Raw genomic sequence first — 22257 nt, 5'->3', positions numbered from 1 at the left:
TCCATAAGAAATGTTAGTAAGTCTTCACACATTAGTATGATTACACTTTAAAAAAGTATGTGCAGCCTCTGTACATCTTGGACCTGCGGTTATCAACATGCTTGCTGGTTAACATTTGTGTAACACAAAGGAAACAATCTTCACCACAACAGGTGTTTCCGCATCCATTTGACAAACTGAAACTTTGGACTGCAAGCCAAAAGCTCAACCAGCACTGGCAATGCATCTCTCAAAGCAGTCCATGTTTTCATATCGACTTCTTCAATATGTTCACTCGAATTTAACATTTTTATTTCAATGTCTTATTTTGATATACTTTTGTAACACAGCTCATTTGAGTAGAGCAAAAAATGTGTCTAGTACAGACTGCTTGACTGTGAGGAAGACATACAGTGAGAGAGACTTTGGATGAGAAAAGAAAGACCGCCATGTGTTCCACGGAGTAAACTAAGATAAGACAACCCTCATCATGGCCTCTGACTTTATGTTCTGTCATAAGATAATGAAGCAACACCTGCAAGTTTGCTCAGGCAGGCAACTTGAGCTGCTCTGCTGCTGCCCATGTTGCCTGCCTCACACTGTACATGCCACTTGTCAAATGTACCCCTCCAATCTGGACAGTCTATTTAAGCTGCACAGTTCCCGTCAGTACCCTTGCTCTCTGCCTCTACTTGCTGTCCCCGCTGCCAGTTTTTCAGGCCCTTCACCACCTAACATCTACCTGTGGGCTCAGTCATCGGTGCAATATCAAACTCATATGCACAAGGAGTGATGAATCGGAGCCCGGACGCTAAACTTCAGTTCTGTCAGAACCACTCTCGTCAAAACGAGATGAGAAACAGAGATGAATTTCAGAAGCTTATTCTGAATGCATACAATTGTGTTTGGCGGTATGGCTCTGTTTGGAGGAAGTTCCCGACTTTTCCATGAGCTCCATGGAAGCCAAGACAGGGAACAGCAGCATCCTCAAGTGGAGTGCCTTCCATTTGCTGTAAAGGCAACAAACCCCCCCCAACAGACCATACCGGAATGCAGACCAGCCAATTGATTAGTTGGAACCAGGGTATCCTAACCCCCAACGATTTATTAGCTACCAATGTGTGTCACCATTATGATTAGTAGTAGTAGTACAAAAATAATTATTAAACCGCGACTAAGCTTGATGTTAAAAGGTGGAACTGCCGTAGGCCTACATTACCACAGACTGAAATGTGATGCGAGTATTTAATTGGGGCAAGCATTGAACTCAACCACTTAGGTACACCATAAAAAATATAGTCGGTCTCCACAGCAGCGACAGCGCTTTGCGGCAGGGCAAAGCAGAGCAACATCCAAGCAAAGCAACATCCAAGCAAAGCAGAACAAGATCCAAGCAAAGCAGAACAAGATCCGATCCAAGCAAGGCAGAGCAAGATCCAAGCAAGCAGAGCACCATCCAAGCAAAGCAGAGCACCATCCAAGCAAAGCAGAGCACCATCCAAGCAAAGCAGAGCACCATCCAAGCAAAGCAGAGCAAGATCCGATCCAAGAACAGCAAAACGAGATCCAAGCAAAGCAGAGCAACATCCAAGCCGAGCAGAGCAACATCCAAGCAAAGCAAAGCAACATCCAAGCAAGCAGAGCCTTTAACACACTTCACCTGACCCACCTAGGAAGTTAAAGTCACCGTGAGCTTGCATATTTTGCTATCCACACAATTAAAAAGTCATAAAGCATAACACAAATGACCTCTGTCATTGCTGTTCATGCCATCAATTCCGGGAGCGGTTTTAATGATTTGACTTCATCCCAAATTTATTTTCGATCTTAATCAGCATCTTTCATGCAAAGTTAAGCCCTAACAGTGGCTCTTGTTTTATTTAAACAGAGGCACAGCTGCACAAATTTTATTTTATTTTTTTTTAACTCCAGTAGGCAGCTATTCTAAGTGGAAAAATCTTTCAATGACCCATTGAAAACTACCTTCCCAACAGCACAAACTCCAGCTAGCTGAGAACATCAGCTTATAGCAGGTTTAAGTAAAAATAATACTGTAAATACTGAAAATCAAGCTGTGGCAAGATGACACGTAAGCATGGCAACTTGGCATCAACAGGGCATCACAATGGCTTGAGTAAGCAGAGAAACAGGATGCTGTTTATTTTCAAACTTCCAAGAAGACCAGCAGCCTCCAAAATGAGAAGAGGCAAGTGCTTCCTAACACGAGCACATCACATGCATAAGTCGTATACAAATAGCCAGAAAGCAACACTCAGTATTTGCAGGCAAGAAACTAAGGGAAGAAAGAAAAGCCTCCAGTGTTTCCTGCAACATATGTTTTCTCAGAAGTTCATCCTGCACCAGTACTTAAATGGACAGTTTGCTCTTTTATCAGCTCACAGCTGAAATCAGCTTTTACAGGCTGCTTCTCAAACAGAAGGAAAAAAGGACAACGCTCCTCCTGAAGGGATTAGTTGTGACATCAACCGTGGGGACGATGGCTGAAATGTTTTGATGTCATGCAAATTAGCATGCCATTTGCTGTGCAAGAGCCAATCACGATCAGGCTGGTGTTACACGAAGTGCCGGACGCTTGTCCACAAAGCATCACAGACATATGCTGTAGAACTGGCTACAGATGTCAGATCCTTTAAATCATCGAGTGCATCACTGATTTCAAGTTCCAGCTTGTGTTTATGCTCAAGCCTTTAAACACAAAAACTGTTGGACGCATTGTGCTTGAAATTGTCCCCTAAATGGCCCCAAAGAAACGAGTGAGGATGGCAGGGATTGTTTGGACGGGAAGCACAAAGCCAAGTTGGCCAGTACGTATGATTCTCTTAGTATATGAGCATCGCAGCTCACACAGCAGTGCTCAGGAGAGCAGTATGTATCCTTATGATATGGTGTATTTGTAGCTTAGAGGACTGGCTTTATAGAGCATAAAGAACTAGCTCTCAGTTATAGAGCGTTAAATAAAGGATTTCCTGTTAGTGGCAAATAGCTGTGTATTTCTGGACAAGTCTCTTTAAATCGCTCCATATGAGCGTCTGTAGAGACCTAGATTTAAAAACCTGAGGGAAAAATATATATATATATTTTTTTTTAACCCGAGCCACCTAAAAATGTATCCACTGTTTAAAATTTATAATTCCCAGAGCTCATTTACCAGTTGAATAAATATTCAAAGGTAGTTCAGTCAGCCAAGTACACTTAGGCTCCATTGTTTAACGATAGCCTAAGCTAATCAGCCTCTTACTGTTGCTTTGTTAAGCAAAAAATGCAGCTAAGTAAGTGAAGTTTCACTGTAGGTCTCTGGAGGTTGTTATACAACGAAGTGCATTCTATATCAAACAGGGTAGCATCCTGACGTTCTTCTCTTCAGGATCAAAACCTTTTCAGGGCCTATCAACGATGAGCCGAATTAATACAAGCAGAACATACATGAGCAATAATAATCACAGTGGATCTACATGATGAGATCAAATCGACCACAGCCACGGTTGGGCTTCATTCACAAAATGCTTTTTGTATTTCATCCATTCTTCATCCATTGAGCATGGGATTTCAGTTCATGACACCGTGGTCATTTCAGCAGCAGAACAGCTCTGACTTTAGCATTCTCCATGCACAGAATTGATTCCAGGGCTCTCAAGTCTCACGCAATGAGCGTGAGACACACGCATTTCAACAAGTTCACACGCTCACACGCCACACATGCCATTTCTCACGCTGAGAAATGATCAACTTCGTCGCACAGAAATTCTAATGGCCTATTCTATAAACGAGTCAATGGCAGGTTACTGTGCGCTCGTACAGCTCAGAACTATAGCTCTGGTACAGCTGTCTTGATTTAGCAACCCATCGGCAAATCACAAAATAGAATTTCTCAGCCAATCAGAAAACAGAATTTCTTGTTGCCGGGTGAGGTCTGAAATAGCTTTAAGCTACAAGCACGCGTCCCATGAATGCACAGCGGACATAGCCTATTATGCTCTGAATGCGTGCAGAAGTTGTAGACGAGCTGGAGGTGGAAGAGAACCGTCAGGATCATCAGCGGGTCATATCTTCATTTATTTTAATCTTTTATTAGTTACTATAGTTTTCCTACTCTTCGTAAAAGACCAATACCTGCCGATTAAAGTGTTCGTTGGAATAGTAGACCTAAATATTCAGCACACACCCTTTGACATGAGCAACTTAATGAAAAATAAAAAATATGTAGGAGTGTAATTAGGCTTCCGTGGTTAATTTTTTTCAAAGGTGACTGGTATGAGCAGATTCCCAATAAGGCTATCTACAATTGCCAAACTGCTATTAGTTCTGCCACACTGAAATGCTGATGCAGAGAGGGTTTTTTCCATGGTGGGGCTCAATAAAACCAAGACCAGGAACACGTTGGCTCTGAATGGAACTCTGTCATCCATCATGACTGTGAAAATGGCTGACATTGAGCCACAGTGCTTTAAATGGGAGCCCCCAATATCAGTCATCAAGCATCAAAATCTGCCACAAACACTTACAACAACACTGATAAACAAACACACACACAGAGGGACTGCTCAAGGGGCCCATTTGGGGTTATGTTTGTTTTTCTTAATTTAATTTGTCTGTTTTTTTGTTTGTTAAGACTTTGCATACCTAAAACAATTTATTTTAAAATATAGCAGAATTTAGTGTAAAAGTGAAGATTTGTGATTTTGGTATAAATAAAACAATTTCTTTGTTCTTTAAGTAGCTAGTTTATGGCGATGGGATACTGCAAGGGACCCCCCCCCCAAAAAAAACCCGAAAGAAACCCACCCACGCACATGGCCCGGCCCCTGCCCCGCCCGAATCTCACTCCAAGCAAACTTGAAAACTTGAGAGCCCTGTTGATTCTCCCTCCACTGAGTTCACAGTGAAGCCCTGAAAACTTGTCAATGAATCTCTGGTTTTATTATAAAAAGCAATCACTTCACTTTACCTGGCAGCTTTGCATTCAATACAGTGGGAAAAATAAAAAAATAAAAATAGACTGCTGGTGGATAAACGAGCAATGCTGTAGCTAGCAACTGAGAGGAGGAACTAGTCCAAACAATGTTTTCAACATTGACCGAGGAAAGGCAATAATTGTTAATCCTCTGACTCACATCAACTCCCACTGTATCCACAGGCACAAGCACTCCACACCCCGACACGACAGGTGGCGCTGCACCCATCAGACTGTAATGCAGACAATACCAATCGCAGCGTGTAGCGCTTGAGGCGCGCGCTCCACCTTAAGGCTCTAGCATGGTTGCCGCGTCTGCTAGCGCGAGCGGTGTTGATGACGTCACGATTTCGTGCCCGCCATGTATAGTGGCGGAAGCAGCGCAAGTCGATGCGTCAGTAGTTGCAATTTTCTCCGTCACAGAGGTGGCGCTGCTACGTTAAGGTTACCGCTACTCTACAACCACGAAAGTGGAGAAGAAAACAATGCCTCTGTCAAGAGCAAGAATACTGTAATTAATGATACTGCTGCAGTTTTCGGATCATTTTAATTTTTTAATTCAGTTAATATAGGTGAAGGTTTGAAGCCCCCGGCATCAACAGAGTCTCTGCCCTCTTCTTTGCCTTCACGTATCTGTCCCGTAGCTTCTTCCACACATTCTTACAGAACTCTCCCTCTTTCCCCAAAGTTCTGCCAATCTCTGTGCACCAGTTTTGGGAGTTTACGTGCTCCCTGTGCTGTTTCACTGCAGTTTCGTACAGCTGCCTGTACAAACGCACCTCCTCACTGAGCCTGGTCTCACATCGGTCCATCCGGTTCGTTGTTCTCGGCGCAGCCAAGTTACAAAAATCGACTGGTGCACGACAACGCGCTGCGCCGTCTTTTCAAGGGAAGCGCCATGCCTGAAACGTCATTTTGACGTCACGGTGCGACACCGCCGTGACAGACGCGGCAACCATGCTAGCGCCTTTAGAAGCAACACCGCGAGGATCCAACGGACCAATTAGGAGTATGGCTTGTAATCCAACTGCGCTGGCATAAGCCCGCGCCACAGCTACAGTCACGCAAAATCATGTGAAATCGGTGTAAAATAAGCCGCGTGTCTAACCGCAGCAAGCCCTGCCACGTACAGGAGCCCGCCACGGCCTACCTTGACTCTGACCGCGGCGCGCTGTGACAGCCCGCCCGGTGTCGCGTCTTGGCTCGGCTGGATTTGGGAAGGTCGGTGTCCTCCACGCGTCCATCTCAGCCGAATCTCCGAGTTCTCCGGCAGACTCACCGACTCCGCCGGCAGCGGGGATCCATGCCGGACGACAGGGTAAGCAGCACAATAATAATACTAGCATCGGCGCGTATGATAATCGGAGCTACGTCTTGTAAGCAGAAAGCAAAACTTTTTGCCCCTACGCAGGGGAGCTGCTGTGGAAGGCTGCAAGCAGAAAGCAAAAAAAAGCAGTGACAGCAAACCAAGTTTAAATGAAGTGCCCCAAATGCCAGCATCCAATTGCGAGCAGCAGCTGATTACCCATTGAGCGCAGCTGGTTGTGGACAGCCATAAGGGTTGGGTCGGCGTCAGCCAACAGGCAAAGGGCGCGTTGACTAACGTGGTCTGCCAGAACTAACGCGGTGCTACATTTATATTCTTTAACAGAGACTTATAAACATTCATATGTGAGTTGTCTGACTGAATTGTTTAAGTGTCTGCTGCTGTTTTAGACTGGGAATGCATTTGTCATGTGACTCTTTGCATGATGTTATCTTTGTCTCTATACTGTAGAGGCAAGCCACCCCTGGTCTTGATTTTTTTGCATTTGTTTGTCAGAATATACACTGATGGTGTCAAAACTATTTAGCAAAGGGTTTTTAATCTTCTCCAGTCTTATGTGGATCAGTTCTTTCCCTGAGGTTATCAGAAACCGTCTTTATTTGTGCCATGATGCAACCAAAAAAAGCTGTTTTGAAGCTTTTTGTGGGGAGCGATTTTGATTATGTACTACAAAGTGTGCATACAACGTGAATCCTCCAACTACAAAGCTACCTGGAGAACAGAACATTTAAATATAATAGATAGATATAAATCTTGGTGTGCTAAGTTTATCTGAATGGTGAAAATGTTCTTTTCTGTCAATAGAAACAAGTACCACCATTACAAGAGATTGAGCAAGAGACGATGGTCAAGACAGCAGTTTTGTGGGATTATGGCACTTGTCTAGGAGCTGATCACTGGGTACAGCTTGTTAACATTTATCAGGAGCAATTAAAGACATACTTTATCCTAAAAACTAAAAAACACAATGGCCCAAAAGAAGTTAGAAGCTGACTATTTCTCTCCAGAGACAAAGCCCTCTGCCAATAAATTCCCTTGTTTCGACTTTTTTGGCTGTGTTGACGATGTTTTTGAAGGCAACTTTTGGGCAGAGGGTGTGCAGACACCAGTTAATCACAGTCAAGGCAGGTGTGAAGATATCACACTCGTGCACAGTCACACTCGTTCATCAAAAAAAAAGTTGACTCACATCAAATTTGCAGAGCACTCTGCCAAAGAGTCTTGTGGATGTGTTTAGTTTTTCCTTTGGAACATAAATGTTGTGTGACAATCAGTAAATCATAATGCTGTCACAACTGACACATTTGAGATTTTATCTCCAACAAGGGAAACAAAAAACTATAAGAAGCCACAAGAAATCTTATTTCCTGTCTGATAACCAGTATAAGCTTTCCCAAGAGGGCAGCTTACCTATGAGAACTAAATCAGAACTGTTATGTTATATTGATCTCATGGTAGAAAATTTCATGATTTTGTGGTACAGCTTCTCACTTCTGAGGTACACTAGCCGGAAAATATGTGACATATATGTGACAGCAGAATGTGTTGCTGACCTTTGTCACAGAGAATGTGGCTACTTAACAAACCATTGTTTATTAGCTTTGTTCTCACTAGCTGTTTGGTAAGGTTTAGAAACCAATTAGACTTAGTGAAGGTTTAGAACAGATCTAAAAAAAAAAAAAGAGCCTCTGCTTTTTAATGAATTATTAAACATTTCAAATGGAAACTTAGTAGACTAAACACTTGCAGAATTGCTGTGTGGTTGAGTGACATGGCTAGATAAGGTCAACATGAACATAGAATACTTATTAAAAGGAAGACCGAGGGACAAAAAATCCAATTAATGACAATAACATTTATTGGCTGTGTTCAGTGTCTGTGTGAGGTCCATGCTGTTGGAAATGGACAGGAGAGGAAGTGTGCAACCACTGTTACTGCTGCAAGCAGATATAACTTTATGTAACTCAAAGAGGAAATGAAAATCTCAAGGGAGAATGCTCAGAAATAGTACAGTGTGAATTGCTTTGGAAGCAAACCTGTATCTTATTCTTGATTCAAACTAAATATGTATTTGTATTAGCAGTAGACTGTAGTATCTCACTGTGATGCCTACTTTGACTACTGGGGGAAAGGAACACAAGTCACTGTAACATCAGGTAAGAATGATCCAAAGTATATTAAGTCAACAAAATCCAATATTGTTTTCTGATTATCACTGAGTTTTTCTTGATTTTGTTCTCCACGTAAGCTACAGTATAATCCTTGTTAAAAATTGAAGCTCTGGGTCAGTGACGGGTATGTTCTAGTACTCTGCTGATAGTGTACAATAACTTATTAAATGACACAAGTATGTGAGCTATTTTTGCACTCGAGTTCTATTGAAATTTGTCACTGTGACAACTACTTTGACTACTGGGGAAAAGGAACGATGGTGACTGTCACATCAGGTAAAAAACAAAGCTTTTTGTCATCGCACTGTAATTGTAATAACTTGACTCTTTAATTTGGCATTTTTAGACCTCAGACTCAAAGATGCCTAATTTTGTATGTTGAATGTACTCATACTATACACTGTGACAATGCTTTTGACTACTGGGGGAAAGGAACGACGGTCACTGTCACAACAGGTAAAAAACAGAAGGATACTTTTTCTTGTATTATTCATTTTAGAGAGGTACTTATTACACTGGTTGGTGTGCCATATTCCCACCTAAGTGGCATCACCAGTGTCTTTGAGGTGATGGTTTTTGTATGTTGGATATGTTGAAACATTACACTGTGACGACGCTTTTGACTACTGGGGAAAAGGAACCACAGTTACTGTGACATCAGGTAAGCCGATCTCAATTTTTCTGTCGAATGTTTAGATTTTGTTTTGAAAACAGTATTTTTTTTACTTTTTTTAAGAAATCCAGTTGCGACACAGTGTTATCCATTCATTTCTAAATCTGCCGACTCAGTTTGAATATTGTACAGTTCAAGGAAAATATGCCAAAGTTAAATAGTGATAAAACAGTCTGTTACAGAAATTATATTAATCAGTTAGCAGGTTTTAGTATGGGGTAGTTGATCATTTGTCGTACTGTGACTACGCTTTTGACTACTGGGGAAAAGGCACAATGGTCACCGTCACCTCCGGTATGTAATATCCTCGTTTTTAATTTGAGAAATACATTTGTGATTACTTGAACAAAACGGCTGACACAATAATTTGTCAAAATGTGACTTTGTTGCTGTTATACACAGCTGGAGGATATCTTTACAAAGATGTATTAACTTTGGATAGATTTGCGAATATTATCCTGACCAAACTATGTAGTATTAAATAACAGGATGTAACGGTTATGGGTTATTGTTGGAAGTGTCTGTTGACTCTTTTTACTGTGACTACTGGGCTTTTGACTACTGGGGAAAAGGCACGATGGTAACAGTGTCATCAGGTAAGACTATTTTAAATCTACTGTATGGTGTGTTTTACATTTCTAAATGCCAAGTCTTTGTCGTAATATAATTCTTAATATGTAATTCAAGGTAAACACAAGAAATTCCTAAACCGCGATATTGTTAAAAGTGATGTTAATGGTCAGCGTGTTTTGAGTGGGTATCAAAACATTTTTGAGAATTACTAAATATGAAATTGTCCTGCGCTGATCGTTTGTCGATTAGTTTTTTATACTAAGAGTTAAGTACATTCGGCACTGTGCTACGGTGCTTTTGACTACTGGGGAAAAGGCACAATGGTCACCGTCACCTCCGGTATGTAATATTCTCGTTTTTATTTTGAGAAATATATTTGAGATTACTTGAACAAAACGGCTGACGCAATAATTTGTCAAAAATGTGACTTTGTGGCTGTTAAACACAGCTGGAGGATAATACTACAAAGATGTGTTGACTTTGTATAGATTTGCTAATATTATCCTGACCAAACTATGTAGTATTAAATAACAGGATGTAACGGTTATGGGTTATTATTGGGAGTGTCAGTTGAGTCTTTTTACTGTGACTACTTGGCTTTTGACTACTGGGGAAAAGGCACGATGGTAACAGTGTCATCAGGTAAGACTATTTTAAATCTACTGTATGGTGTGTTTTGGATTTTTAAATACCAAGTCTTTGTCGTAGTATAATTCTTAATATGTAAAGCCTAAAAGTAAACTGATTTACAGTTTTTAAAAAGGCAAAAAAAATCTAAATTCCTCAACTGCGATATTGTTAAAAGTGATGTTAATGGTCAGCCTGTTTTGCGTGTTTTGAGTGGGTATCAAAACATTTTTGAGAATTACTAAATATGAAATTGTCTTGCGCTGATCGATTAGTTTTTTTATACTAAGAGTTAAGTAGATTCAGCACTGTGCTACTACGAAGCTTTTGACTACTGGGGAAAAGGCACAATGGTCACTGTAACATCAGGTATGACATTTTATTGTTTCTAATAACAGTAAAAAAATTGTATCCATATGAATTAAATATATATGGAATTCTTTAAACCTTGTTGTGAAATCTAGTTGTAACGTAACTCTGCAAACAGGTTTTAATTTTATATTTAGTCTAAAAAGTTTTAAAGTCAAACTTTGTGAAATGATATGACGGAATGTGATGTTAATTAATTTTTGTTAAATATGTGGATAACTGGGTTTTTCAGCATCTGGGGGGAAAAGACCGTAGTAACAGTGTCTTCAGGTAGGATTTGAACTATTAAGTATCACTATGTAAAGACTCACCGTAACACTGTTCGCAAATGCCGTATTCCAAAAATTCATTTTAATGGTGAGTGTGGATGTTGGCCGGTTTGAGTGGTTTTCATAAAACTTTGAAATTAGTTAAATGCATAAAACGTTTAGAAGAATTTGGTTTTCAACATTCATGGATTAGCTTCTTTTTAAACTGAGAATGAAGTAGATTGAGCACTGTGTTACTATGCTGCTTTTGACTACTGGGGTAAAGGTACAATGGTCACCGTCTCATCAGGTAAGCACAATCTACTAACGAAAAACCACTAAATTTCAGAGAAAAATAAAAGGTTTTTGTAAGAATGTGCCATTAACTGTTTGACAGATATTTATCACTTAATACCTTTCCTCACCCGTGAAAATAACAAGTCTTAGTCGAAATTGTGCGTTGAAAATAAATTGCCAATTTTCTTTATTATTTAAAAAAAGCAAACAAATTTTAGCATTGGGTAATATTAATCTTAATACAATAAAATGACTAAAGATGGGAAAACTGAAAAAAGTCAACACTTAATGCTTTAAAATGTCAGCATTAACACTTTTTAAAAAAAAATTATTTTGGTATCATTGAATCATTATTGAATATCATTGAACCGACTTCTCTTTAAATAGAACCTTTAAGATGAGAATATTAAGAGAATGTTTCAATGTTCACAAAAAATTGTTGGTAGTTATTTCATTTCTATTTGCTTGTTTTGCTCAAACATTTCTTTTTTGCTTCCCCAGCGGCTTCGACAAAGCCTAGTGTATTTCCTCTGATGCAATGTGGTTCTGGCAGTGGAGCGACGGTCACCCTTGGGTGCCTTGCCACCGGTTTTACTCCCTCCTCGCTGACTTTCTCATGGAAACAAGGCAGCACCGCTTTGACTGACTTCATTCAGTACCCTCCAATACAAAAGGGCAGCGAATATATGGGAATCAGTCAAATCCGAGTCAAGAGACAGGACTGGGATGCAAAACAGCGTTTCGAATGTGTCGCGACTCATGCTGCAGGGACTGGACAGGCTCCTATCCAAAAGCCAAGTAAGACTTATGCTATGTAACCAATCATTACTTTTTAGTGTCTTATTTAGATTGTAAGTGGTTTGCATGTTTCTCAAAATTCAGAATGAAAAAACAAGTTGAAGGCTTTTAAAGAAAATGCATCATTTATAAAAGAAATTTTGGATCAGTTTTGTAACGGATTATTGACAGTGAATTTGGGCATAATACGTTGTGAGAATCGGTCGGCTCTGTCAACGGATTCAGTGTTAATTTGATAAATCAATAGTCTACAGCATATAAAGGTGATACTGGGCTAAATACAGTACTTGTAAATTCTAACACAAAAATGTATACAGCCATCAATTGCATGTGCTTACTTTCTACATTTAGAACTGGCAGGATAAACTGAAATGAAAATGTTAGAGTATCTGGAATATTAAGCATCTGACTGTCTATTTCCATCCTCACTAGTATACTGAACGTCCCCTGCAGCTGTCAGAGACTATAGTAGTGTGTTGTGCTTCTTTCCATCTATCTGCATAATCCCAGTACTCCCTCTCCCCTGCCTGTCTCTATTTTCACTATCTGTTGATAATTAACATAATTAACATTCAGATTAAGTCTGTGTTTGCTTGCCAGTCAATGTATATGCAGAAGTGAGCCTCAGAGCTCTGCTGTTCATTTAAGTGAAAGTGAAAATTTTATATTTTTCTTTGATTTCTTGTGCCCACTTTAGAAACAAGATTAGTTGCATAATTATGTGCACCTATGTGTTCAAGTTACAGTACATATACAAACTTTGTTATACTGTACCATTGTCTGAAAAAGAAAATATTCATCAAATGATAACAGTGGCACATTGTTTACCTGGGCTTCTGCATATATATGTGTGTATATTTCTTGCTTCTGCAAACATATATTTGTGTATGTGTTTGTTTTTCAGACGTGTATTATCAGTTGCCAGAGCTTAAAGTGTGTTCGTCCTCTGTTGAGGGAAAAGAGGAGACATCCTTCTCCTGCTTTGCCAAAGATTTTTCACCAAATAAATTTGAGTTCACATGGCTGAAAGATGGCAACAAAATCAACAACATAATAGATGAGATCATTACACCGTCTGGAGACAGAAAATTCCCCAATGGAACAACATTGTACAGTGCAGCAAGTTTGCTCACAGTGAAGACCGCTGAAATACCTTCTAATGCAAAATTCACATGCGAGTTCAAGGGGAAAGGGGAAAACAACGCAGAAACTAAAGTAGAAGAACATGTGACCAACAAAGAAAGTTCCTCTGGTGAGTAAAACGATTACTTTTTTGTTTGATTTCACTTCACATTGATTTGCAATATGACTTGTAAACAAGTTCTGTTCAATTCTTCATTCAGGTGGTGAAGGGTGTCCCACAGCAGATGTGGATGTAAAGATCATAGACCCAAAAAGTGAGGACATGTTTTTGAAAGGAAAAGGAGTCTTAACATGTGAAGTCAAAGTAAAACGTGGTAAATTGGACAAGATTGTATGGGAGGATGAGAAAGGAAAAGAACTTGTTTACGTCAATAAGTCTGAATCATCAAGTATATTGAAAGCCGAACTTGATATCAGCTATGGTGAATGGACCAGTGGAATTAAGCGCTTCTGCAGTGTTCATCATAGTAGTATGTTAGAGCCACTGAAGACATCTTATGAACGCATGTCTGGTAAGTATACTGCTGCCCATTTCCCAAATTGCATTTGTTTAATCCTTTGTGTTATGACAACAAACTCATTGTTTTTTGTCAGAGTATCTTTTGCAGTATAGATTTAATTCTGGACTCTTGTTGTTGTTTTTTTGTGCTTGCAGGAACACCTGAGCGTCCTTCAGTGTTTATGCTGCCTCCACTAGAACATATTAGAAAAGATGTGGTGATCCTGACTTGCTATGTGAAAGACTTCTACCCGCAGGACGTTTTCGTGTCTTGGTCTGTTGACGATATGGAACCAGACTCTGAATTCCTGATCAATACCACAAACCCCATAGAAAATAATCATGGATTCTTCTCAGTTTACAGCCAGTTAACCCTCAGCCTCGAGCAGTGGCAAAAGCGTGACGTGGTGTATAGCTGTGCTGTTTCCCACGAATCTATTACAAACTCAAACAAAGTCATTGTCAGATCCATTGGACACAGAACATCTGAAAGTACCAACCTGGTCAACCTTAACTTGAACGTCCCTGAAACGTGCAAGGCCTAGTAGATGTCACTCTGTGTTTTTGTTGTGTCTTCTGTTGTTTGACGTTTGCTGCTTGTGATATGACATTGTGTTTGTGTGTTATTAATGCAGATTCAAAATAAAAAAAAAAAACTAAAAAAAAACACTTGACAACTGTGTTGATGTGTGTGTCGCTTGCACTTTATGTCTTCATTTAATCCATCTGTTTCACTGTATGTTTATCTTGTGTGGAGTGTTGAGTCAGTGCTTTCCTTTCGTTACATGTATTAGATATCTAGTGGCTGCAGATACCCGCATGAATAAGTTTTACAAAATTGTAGAATATTGATACACAGAAAACAGTGCTAACAAAGCTTCTGCAACCTGTCTCTGCATGTTTGCTCTACTGGGTCTTGCAATCCCAATAAGACAAATAACAGTTGAACTATTGGTCTGTGGTCTCAAAAACAGTTAAAATACTGACTCACTAGCGAAGTCATGCAAGGCACATAATGGGGTCTCTAAAAAAAGCAAGTCAGGATCATTACAAGATTGATGACTGTAATCAGAATGTAATTGCGTAAAAACATGCTAAACTATTAAACCTTATGGGACACTCACAGTTGATACAGATAAAACCCACTCTGACCGGTGAAGTTTTAGAATACATTGACTTACTTTGAGAAATTTGTGCAGTTGTTGGTCAATGTGTCACAAAGCGTTGCTCAAAGCTGAATGTAGACTGTCCAAAGATTTTACTGATCAATTACTCTGCACTACGTCCAGACATCCTGGTTGACCCAAGCTTCCGCTGGAGCGAGGCCATGGATGCAGAGGAAGATAACATGGCCAAGACAGCTCTCACCTTCATCCTTCTATTCATCATCACTCTGCTGTTCACTATCGGAAGCACCACTTTCAAGGTAATGACATGCCTAAATGAAAGCGTTGTGCACGGATTTTGGTTTTGACTTGACCATTCGGGTTCAGCAGGAAACTAATTATAAGATGACTGCAATGACAGTATATTCGTGCAAAACCAATTGTGGAGAAAGTATTCAGCTATACCTCAGCAGCAGTGTTCTCAAAGTTACCAACAAACATCTTGCATGAAAAAGCCCACAGGAAAAAAATAATTATATATATATTTAAATATATATATACATATAATTATAGCATTTGGTTTGATTCTAATATGTATTGTGTCACATAAAGGGAATTTTGTACCTTTTCTCTAATCAGATTTTTGTTGAAATTATTGGATCAATCCAATCCAACTTTATTTATATAGCGCTTGAAAACAACACAGTTGGCCAAAGTGCTGTACACACATATCACTGAAATGAGACTATGCAAGAAGTTTAGAGGGAAGAATCAGTAGTTGATTGAGCTGTTGATAGTCTCTAGACTTCTGACATTCGACCCTGACAACTAACTGCTTTTTTTTTATAGCATCAGAAGAAAAGAATGTTGCCAGCAACTAGCTTTTAAGACATTTTGTAATTTAAAGGCGTTTTATATCTATTTTTCACGTTGTTAAATTTTGCATCTAAAATGGTACTTGCAGCTAGAGTTTGTAAACAATCGTAGCCGAGCAAAGAGTACGTTTCCGTCTGAAATGTATTGATGAAATGGAAGTACTCGAGTTTATAATGAATATCTCATTAGTGTGCAGACCTAAGTAAATGTACAGAGCACAGTCAGGTTACAACAAAAATAACGCACAATAATCGTCATCAACCCAATATTTGTCTTGTGACGTATTAATAATTGCACAAAGCCATGCAAGCTGCACAATGTCAGCCATCAGTGAAGCTTGTACAGGGAAAAGTTCCTAAATTAAAATGTCCACAAGTTTTATTAGATCTGTGGTGAATCAACTCTGGCCTGACACAAAGTCAATTTTATTTTCAAAAATGTGCATCATTGTAGGTAGATTGAAACTTAATTCTGCTGTGTGTCCACATGTTTCTGAAAGCACATTAAACTAAATAACTCTATAAGATATATAAATATGTTGAACTACAATGCAAATCAGCAATAATAATTTCATTGCAGCCTCTGGTGATGAATGTATTGAAGGTAATGTTCATCAAAATAATCCTAATTTGAGATGGAATAATGATTTATCTGAAATACGCGTTCTCTGATCATAAATTCACAACAACGACACAGCTGCATAGTTAAGTGGGAGTTTGATCATTTTCCATGCAAATGAACTGATCCTTTTATAAATATTTATATTTTCTATCTCTTTTCAGATCAAATGAAACCAGAAGAATATGGAAAGAACTTTCTGTAAATAAAAAAAAGGAAAAACATTCAAAAGTGTTTTCACAAATTTTCTTATGCAATCATTGTGTCATGTAAGTAATCACAAGATCTATTTTTCTTTCATACCAAAACTTTTATACTTTTTTCTGAAATAAATGCTTGAATGAAGATACTCATTGGTGTGCTCCCTCCAACTTCTTTCTGTCTTGCATTTTTTTTTATAAACCATTCATGTTGCTGGTAGTTTAACCTTTTCCATGATAAAAATATTGTTCATTTAATTTAACACTTTTTATCTTGTGTTTCATGATGTTATGCTCATCATTAAACCAGCACCTGGAATCAACAGCCCATGCTCCACTCAGTATGTAAATTGTGACATTTCACAGTTGGTAACTCTTTCAGTCTATTTTCTGTTATTGTTGGACTTGTAAACTCAAACCTTTGGCAAAGTCATGAGAAGAAGTCTGTGTTAACTTATGTAAAGGAACATTTGATATTTAAATGTGTTCTCTGTTTCTCTTACTGTCATAACCGCACCTCACACCTGTCGTCTGTGATGCTCTGTTGCTCTTTGGGCTGTTTCACTTCTGTATTTTGGTACTTTTTGGGGACTTGGGTGTTATGAAAAGCTTCCGCTCACTGCTTGCCCTGATCGCGCTGCTCTGTCAAGCTCAACATCTGTGCAAACAGACTTTCAACCCCCTTTTTGCATGACTCTACAACACTAAATGATGTAAAAGTACAAATCTGCCATCTAGCCCAAATACAAATATGCTACACTTAGAATTGAGACTTAGCAGATGTTCACATAGCTAAATCGGAAGGTATGTATGAATTAAGTAAAAATCTTGTGTTTTTCAAATAATCTATTCTATTACTTAGAATGGAGCATGTAAAGATGTGTTATATCTTTTCTGTCACAGATCTAATGGTTATCTCTCCAAACATCACCTTGTACCCTGTCTGGGAAGATGAATTTGGAGTCTCGCAAGTCAGACTCATCTGCACTCTGAGCGGCTTCTTTCCAAAAACTTTGACTGTGGAGTGGCAACAGAACCGCCAGCGTCTGACAGACATTAAGCCGATCGAAAGGTTTCTGCAGAGTGTGGAGGGAGAAAAGAAAACCTACAGTCTTACCACTGAGATAGTGCCAGATATGAGAGAGTGGACAAAAGGTTCACATTTTACATGCAAGTCCATTCACCAAGACAGCAAATTTGAAAAAAAAATAAGTATTTGTCAAAGTAAGTATTTACAAACACTGTTTCACATGACATAAATCACCAGCAATATCTACCACATGGTGAAATGAAAAAAATATTTTATCATGAATTGAATCCTTTGGATGAGATTAAAATGTGTGAACTAACACATTTGTCCTGCAGTCTATGGAAAGAACACTCCTTCCATTCACGTGGAGATTCCCAGTTTAAAGACAGTAACAATGGCGACGTCTAATGTGAGGGCAACATGCTCCATTCGCAGTGTGCTTGATGTCAAGCTGTCCTGGCAGATGGATGGGAAATCTCCATTAAGTTCAGATGTGAGCCAAGTCAGAAACAAAACGAATATATTCAGTAATCTGCTGGTTTCGCCAAGTTCCTGGAAAAACCTGAAGCTTCTAAAATGTGCAGCTGAACATAGCTGCTTCTCTAATGAAAAGACAATAGATGTTTCAGGTAAGAGGATATTTTGTGTGTAAAAAATAGCCAAAATGAAGGAAAATGCAGCTTATATTATGCAGCTATTTTTTCTTTTCTACTTTGATCATCCAGGACCTCCACCTACAGCTCCACAGGTGGAGATCAGGAGATCTCTTCCAGAACTGCTGAAGGGACACAGCTCTGTGCTCGAGTGTCTCATCACACAGCTCTCCTCACAGGACCTTTATGTCACACTTCAGGCTAAAGGAGTGGATATTTCTGAAAAACAGTACGTTGATCTTCCTGAAGACTCGGGCCCTCATTCAGTCAGTCGAAGCTTCTCTGTGCCTGAAAAGTACTTTACCAGCGACACGAGTTTCACCTGCAAAGTGTACCAAGGCTTCTCCAGCACGCCGTTTGAGTCTAATACCATGAGCAATATTTTTGGTGAGAATGGTCCTCCTGTACCTTAAAAACGTCCTTTTTTTTCATATTAGATGGATTCATTGATAAATTGACTAATAATTACACTGATTGTCATTAACACGTTTTTCTTAACATTATATTTAGTTGACCCCTCAGTGGAACTTCTTTTGGCCCCAAGTGAGGAGTCAGGGCAACAGAAACTCTTGTGCACTGGATTGGGCTTCAACCCTCAAATTAAATGGTTTATTAAGTCAAAGGAATTATCTTCAACAACTAACCATACCAGCATGGATACAAATGGACATGTGGCAGTAACCAGTCAACTGCATGTTCATAGCTTAGAGTGGAAAAGAGGCAAAATCTATACTTGTGAAGTGTCCGACAGCTCCCTGAAGAAAGAATTCCGTAAGAGCATCAGTCTGTGCTCAGGTAAAATTAAAACACAACCATTTATCACATTCAATGTAATGTATGATAAACACAGTGAGATAATTCCTTCATTTATCAGAAATGTAAGTATTCTTTGCCTTTTCTTTTTGTTTAACTTCATGCTCTTTTTTTTTCAGTTACCCCAGCTTCATCTCGGATAGCTGGTGTCTACGTTCTGGGACCACCACCGGAGGAGCTTCAGAACAAGGGACGGGTGACAATCACCTGTCTTCTGGTTGCCCCTCGTCTTAGGGATTTCTCCGTCACTTGGAAAGTAGATGGCAATAAGTATTCATCCCACAATGTACGTACAGAGCAACCTGTGGGTCACCCCAATGGGACAGAGACTTTGCACAGCTTCGTTAATGTGTCAGCTGAGGATTGGCACGCATATAAAAAAGTTGCTTGTGAGGTAAAGCATCAATGTGCCAACCAGGGTTACAAGGAGGAAATCAGCAAAAGCAAAGGTATTGTTAGAAATCTAAGCATTTGTTTCCAGCCCCTCACATATCTCTAGAGTAGTTTAAAACAGAACGTTTTTGAGACATTCAGTAACACAGAAATAATATTCTCCACAATGGTTTTGAAAAAATTGAAAATGCTGATATAGGAAGTCCTATTTACTGTTTGTCTGTTTGTGTGTCTTTTCAAGTCCTGAATCCACCAACCATGAGGATAGTGCAACCAACTGCTGTGGAGCTGTCTGTGTCTGACAACCTCGTGCTTACTTGTTTAGTGTCTGGGTTTTTCCCATCCGGCATCATTGTGCATTGGGAAGAAAATGGTCAGAAATTCCAACCTTCATGTTACATTAATAGTCCTACATGGGAGTACCCAGGGAAAAGCTCTTATTCAATGAGAAGCAGACTAAATGTTTCCAAAACTGAAGACAAAAAGTCGACTTATGCTTGTGTTGCCAAACACGAATCATCCGACATGCAATTTGAAGCCAGCATAACTGATGTGTTTGGTAAGATCACAATCAGTTTCAGAATTCATATTCACAACTTTTGCTCAGTAGCCTCCCCCTAAACAACTTAATGCTTCTCCGACTGTTTCCCCAGCCTCTGTGACATATAGTGAACCTTCAGCCACCTTGCTCCAGGGCTCTGATGAACTTGTGTGCCTCGTCTCTGGCTTCAGTCCTGTATCCATTAACATCACTTGGTTTCGTGATAAAACAGTGGAACTGTGGAACTGCAACACTAGCGAGCCCCACAGAGGCCCTGATGGAAAGTTCAGCATTTATAGCAGCCTTCGTTTGTCCCAAGATGACACGATTCCCGGGGTGGTTCTCACCTGCAAAGTGACACATGAACGCACCATCCTGACCCTGAATATATCTAAACCAGGTGCTGCCGATCAACATTTTTCTTGCACATTAAAGACTAAATGTCTCACTCAGGTTCACTTTGATAACGTTTATTTTTTTAAATTCCGGGCCTCTCCCAGTGTGTCAACACTAGAATCAACTAATGTATTTTTACTTCTATCACAGACACGCTGGAGCACTATAATTTCTGCGATGGCATCATGCACGACGATGTGAGCCAAGACACGGTTGTGCAAACTTGGTATATGGCCTTGATGTTCCTCATTCTTTTCTTAATCTCTTCCGTCTTTTCTGTCCTCGTCACAGTTATCAAGGTAAGACTCAGCATTTGTCATTTAGCTGTTGCATTGTGTGACCGTAATTTGCGTACTTTTCAGTAATTCATTTATTCTGAAATATAATAGATCATTCAGGGTCTATAGCTTATAGCTGATGTTTATTCTATATTTTTATTCTATTCTATTCGCTTGTTTTTCCTTTAATTGTTTACATATCTTTTATTCTGTACGCTGTTGCAACACAATAATTTCCCAAATTGAGATGAATAAAGTACTTATCTATCTATCTATCTATCTATCTATCTATCTATCTATCTATCTATCTATCTATCTATCTATCTATCTATCTATCTATCTATCTATCTATCTATCTATCTAAAGTCAAATGCTTTTTACTCAACAATCACCAGATACTGACACACTCCCTTATCTTTTCCCTTTCAGACCAAATGATGACGTTCCTAATTTATATGGACTTTTTAGGATTTTTGATTACTTATTTTGAAGTGTAATTAAGTGATATTGGTCTTTAGGGTGTGTATTTGCTCTTCTATTCTTGAATTTTGTGTAAATTGGTTTGCGTTATATCCAAATCTTTTCATCCATCCATCCATCCATTTTCTACACCGCTGAATCCGTCGGTCGGGTCGCGGGGGGACTGGAGCCTATCCCAGCGGTCCAAATCTTTTCAGTTCAATTATTTTTCATCTATGTATTTGATGTGTCTTGCAAAAAAAAAAAAAAAAAAAAAAGAATAAAGCATATGAATAAATAAGACTAAAATCTCCTAATAAATGAATGTATCCATTAATATCAGTTTTACTCATTCTTACATTTGGAAGAATATCGAGAGAAAAGTTCCCAATTACATGTATCATGAACCACAAGCACACTTATCACGACACACGTTTACACAAAGCAATGTTTAGAAATGCATTTCAATACACTGTAACGATACCAACACACATGTGTTGCACAGATTATCCACAAGAGGGAGACAAAGCTTCACATGCAGCAGTAGTGCCACCACTGTGAAACAGGAGCCATGCAGTAGTTAAAAGATGCTGACAGATCTGAGCTGGACTTTGCAAGCTATGGCAGAGGTGTCGGACAGAGGTGGATTCACACAAAAGCACAAAGAATGTTTTTGTAACTCTTCTCCTTTCCGTACACATCCACACATAGTCACTGTACAGTTCGCCTGTGTGCACTTTCTCTTTGAGTGAGAGCTGTATGCATGTGTCTGCCTTTGTGTACCTTGTGGGTTCATTGGAATTCACATCTGGGAGGGATGACACTCAACACATCAAGGCTTACTATTGGCTACCTCTGGAGTGATCTGTCAGAGTGTGTGCCCCGATTGGCTGGGGACCCCGTGGAAGCCGGCCCAAATCTGTGATGCTGTTGCTGGGATGGACTCACAGCATGCTGCTGCCAGTCCAAGTGCCAAGGGGCCGGCAAAGGGAAGCGGGGCACCATGCCCAGCAGGCTGCCTGAGAGTGCCCCTCTGTCTGACACCCCCATACCCTCGTGTCCTCTTATGCCAAGCACCCTCCCTTTAGGTCCTAGCTTGACCCATCTGTATGGACATACAGATCAGGGACAAACTGCAACTAAAACATCCCGGTACCTGAAAGAAACAATAGCAGGGTGGTTGTACCGTCCGAGCGTGGAATGTTTTAACGGAAAGGG

General features: G+C 39.7%; 1 protein-coding gene across 1 annotated transcript in view; it reads left to right on the top strand.

The window, feature by feature from the left end:
* The window catches only part of LOC142371933 (immunoglobulin mu heavy chain-like), a 52582-nt gene extending 31206 nt beyond the window's left edge, over positions 1-21376 (top strand). Inside the window, exons 3-13 of the mRNA XM_075454653.1 lie at positions 8372-8434; positions 11738-12034; positions 17380-17700; positions 17842-18135; positions 18232-18546; positions 18670-18954; positions 19092-19421; positions 19607-19924; positions 20019-20306; positions 20453-20601; positions 21010-21376. Coding sequence (XP_075310768.1) covers positions 8372-8434; positions 11738-12034; positions 17380-17700; positions 17842-18135; positions 18232-18546; positions 18670-18954; positions 19092-19421; positions 19607-19924; positions 20019-20306; positions 20453-20601; positions 21010-21018 — 2669 coding nt within the window. The 3' untranslated portion in view covers positions 21019-21376. The remainder of the gene's footprint in view (positions 1-8371; positions 8435-11737; positions 12035-17379; positions 17701-17841; positions 18136-18231; positions 18547-18669; positions 18955-19091; positions 19422-19606; positions 19925-20018; positions 20307-20452; positions 20602-21009) is intronic.
* Positions 21377-22257: the final 881 nt, after the last annotated feature.

Source organism: Odontesthes bonariensis, chromosome 21, assembly GCF_027942865.1.
Source record: "Odontesthes bonariensis isolate fOdoBon6 chromosome 21, fOdoBon6.hap1, whole genome shotgun sequence".
NCBI lineage: Eukaryota > Metazoa > Chordata > Actinopteri > Atheriniformes > Atherinopsidae > Odontesthes > Odontesthes bonariensis.
Note: the sequence above shows the minus strand (reverse complement) of the source record. Positions and strands in the feature narration are given on the sequence as shown.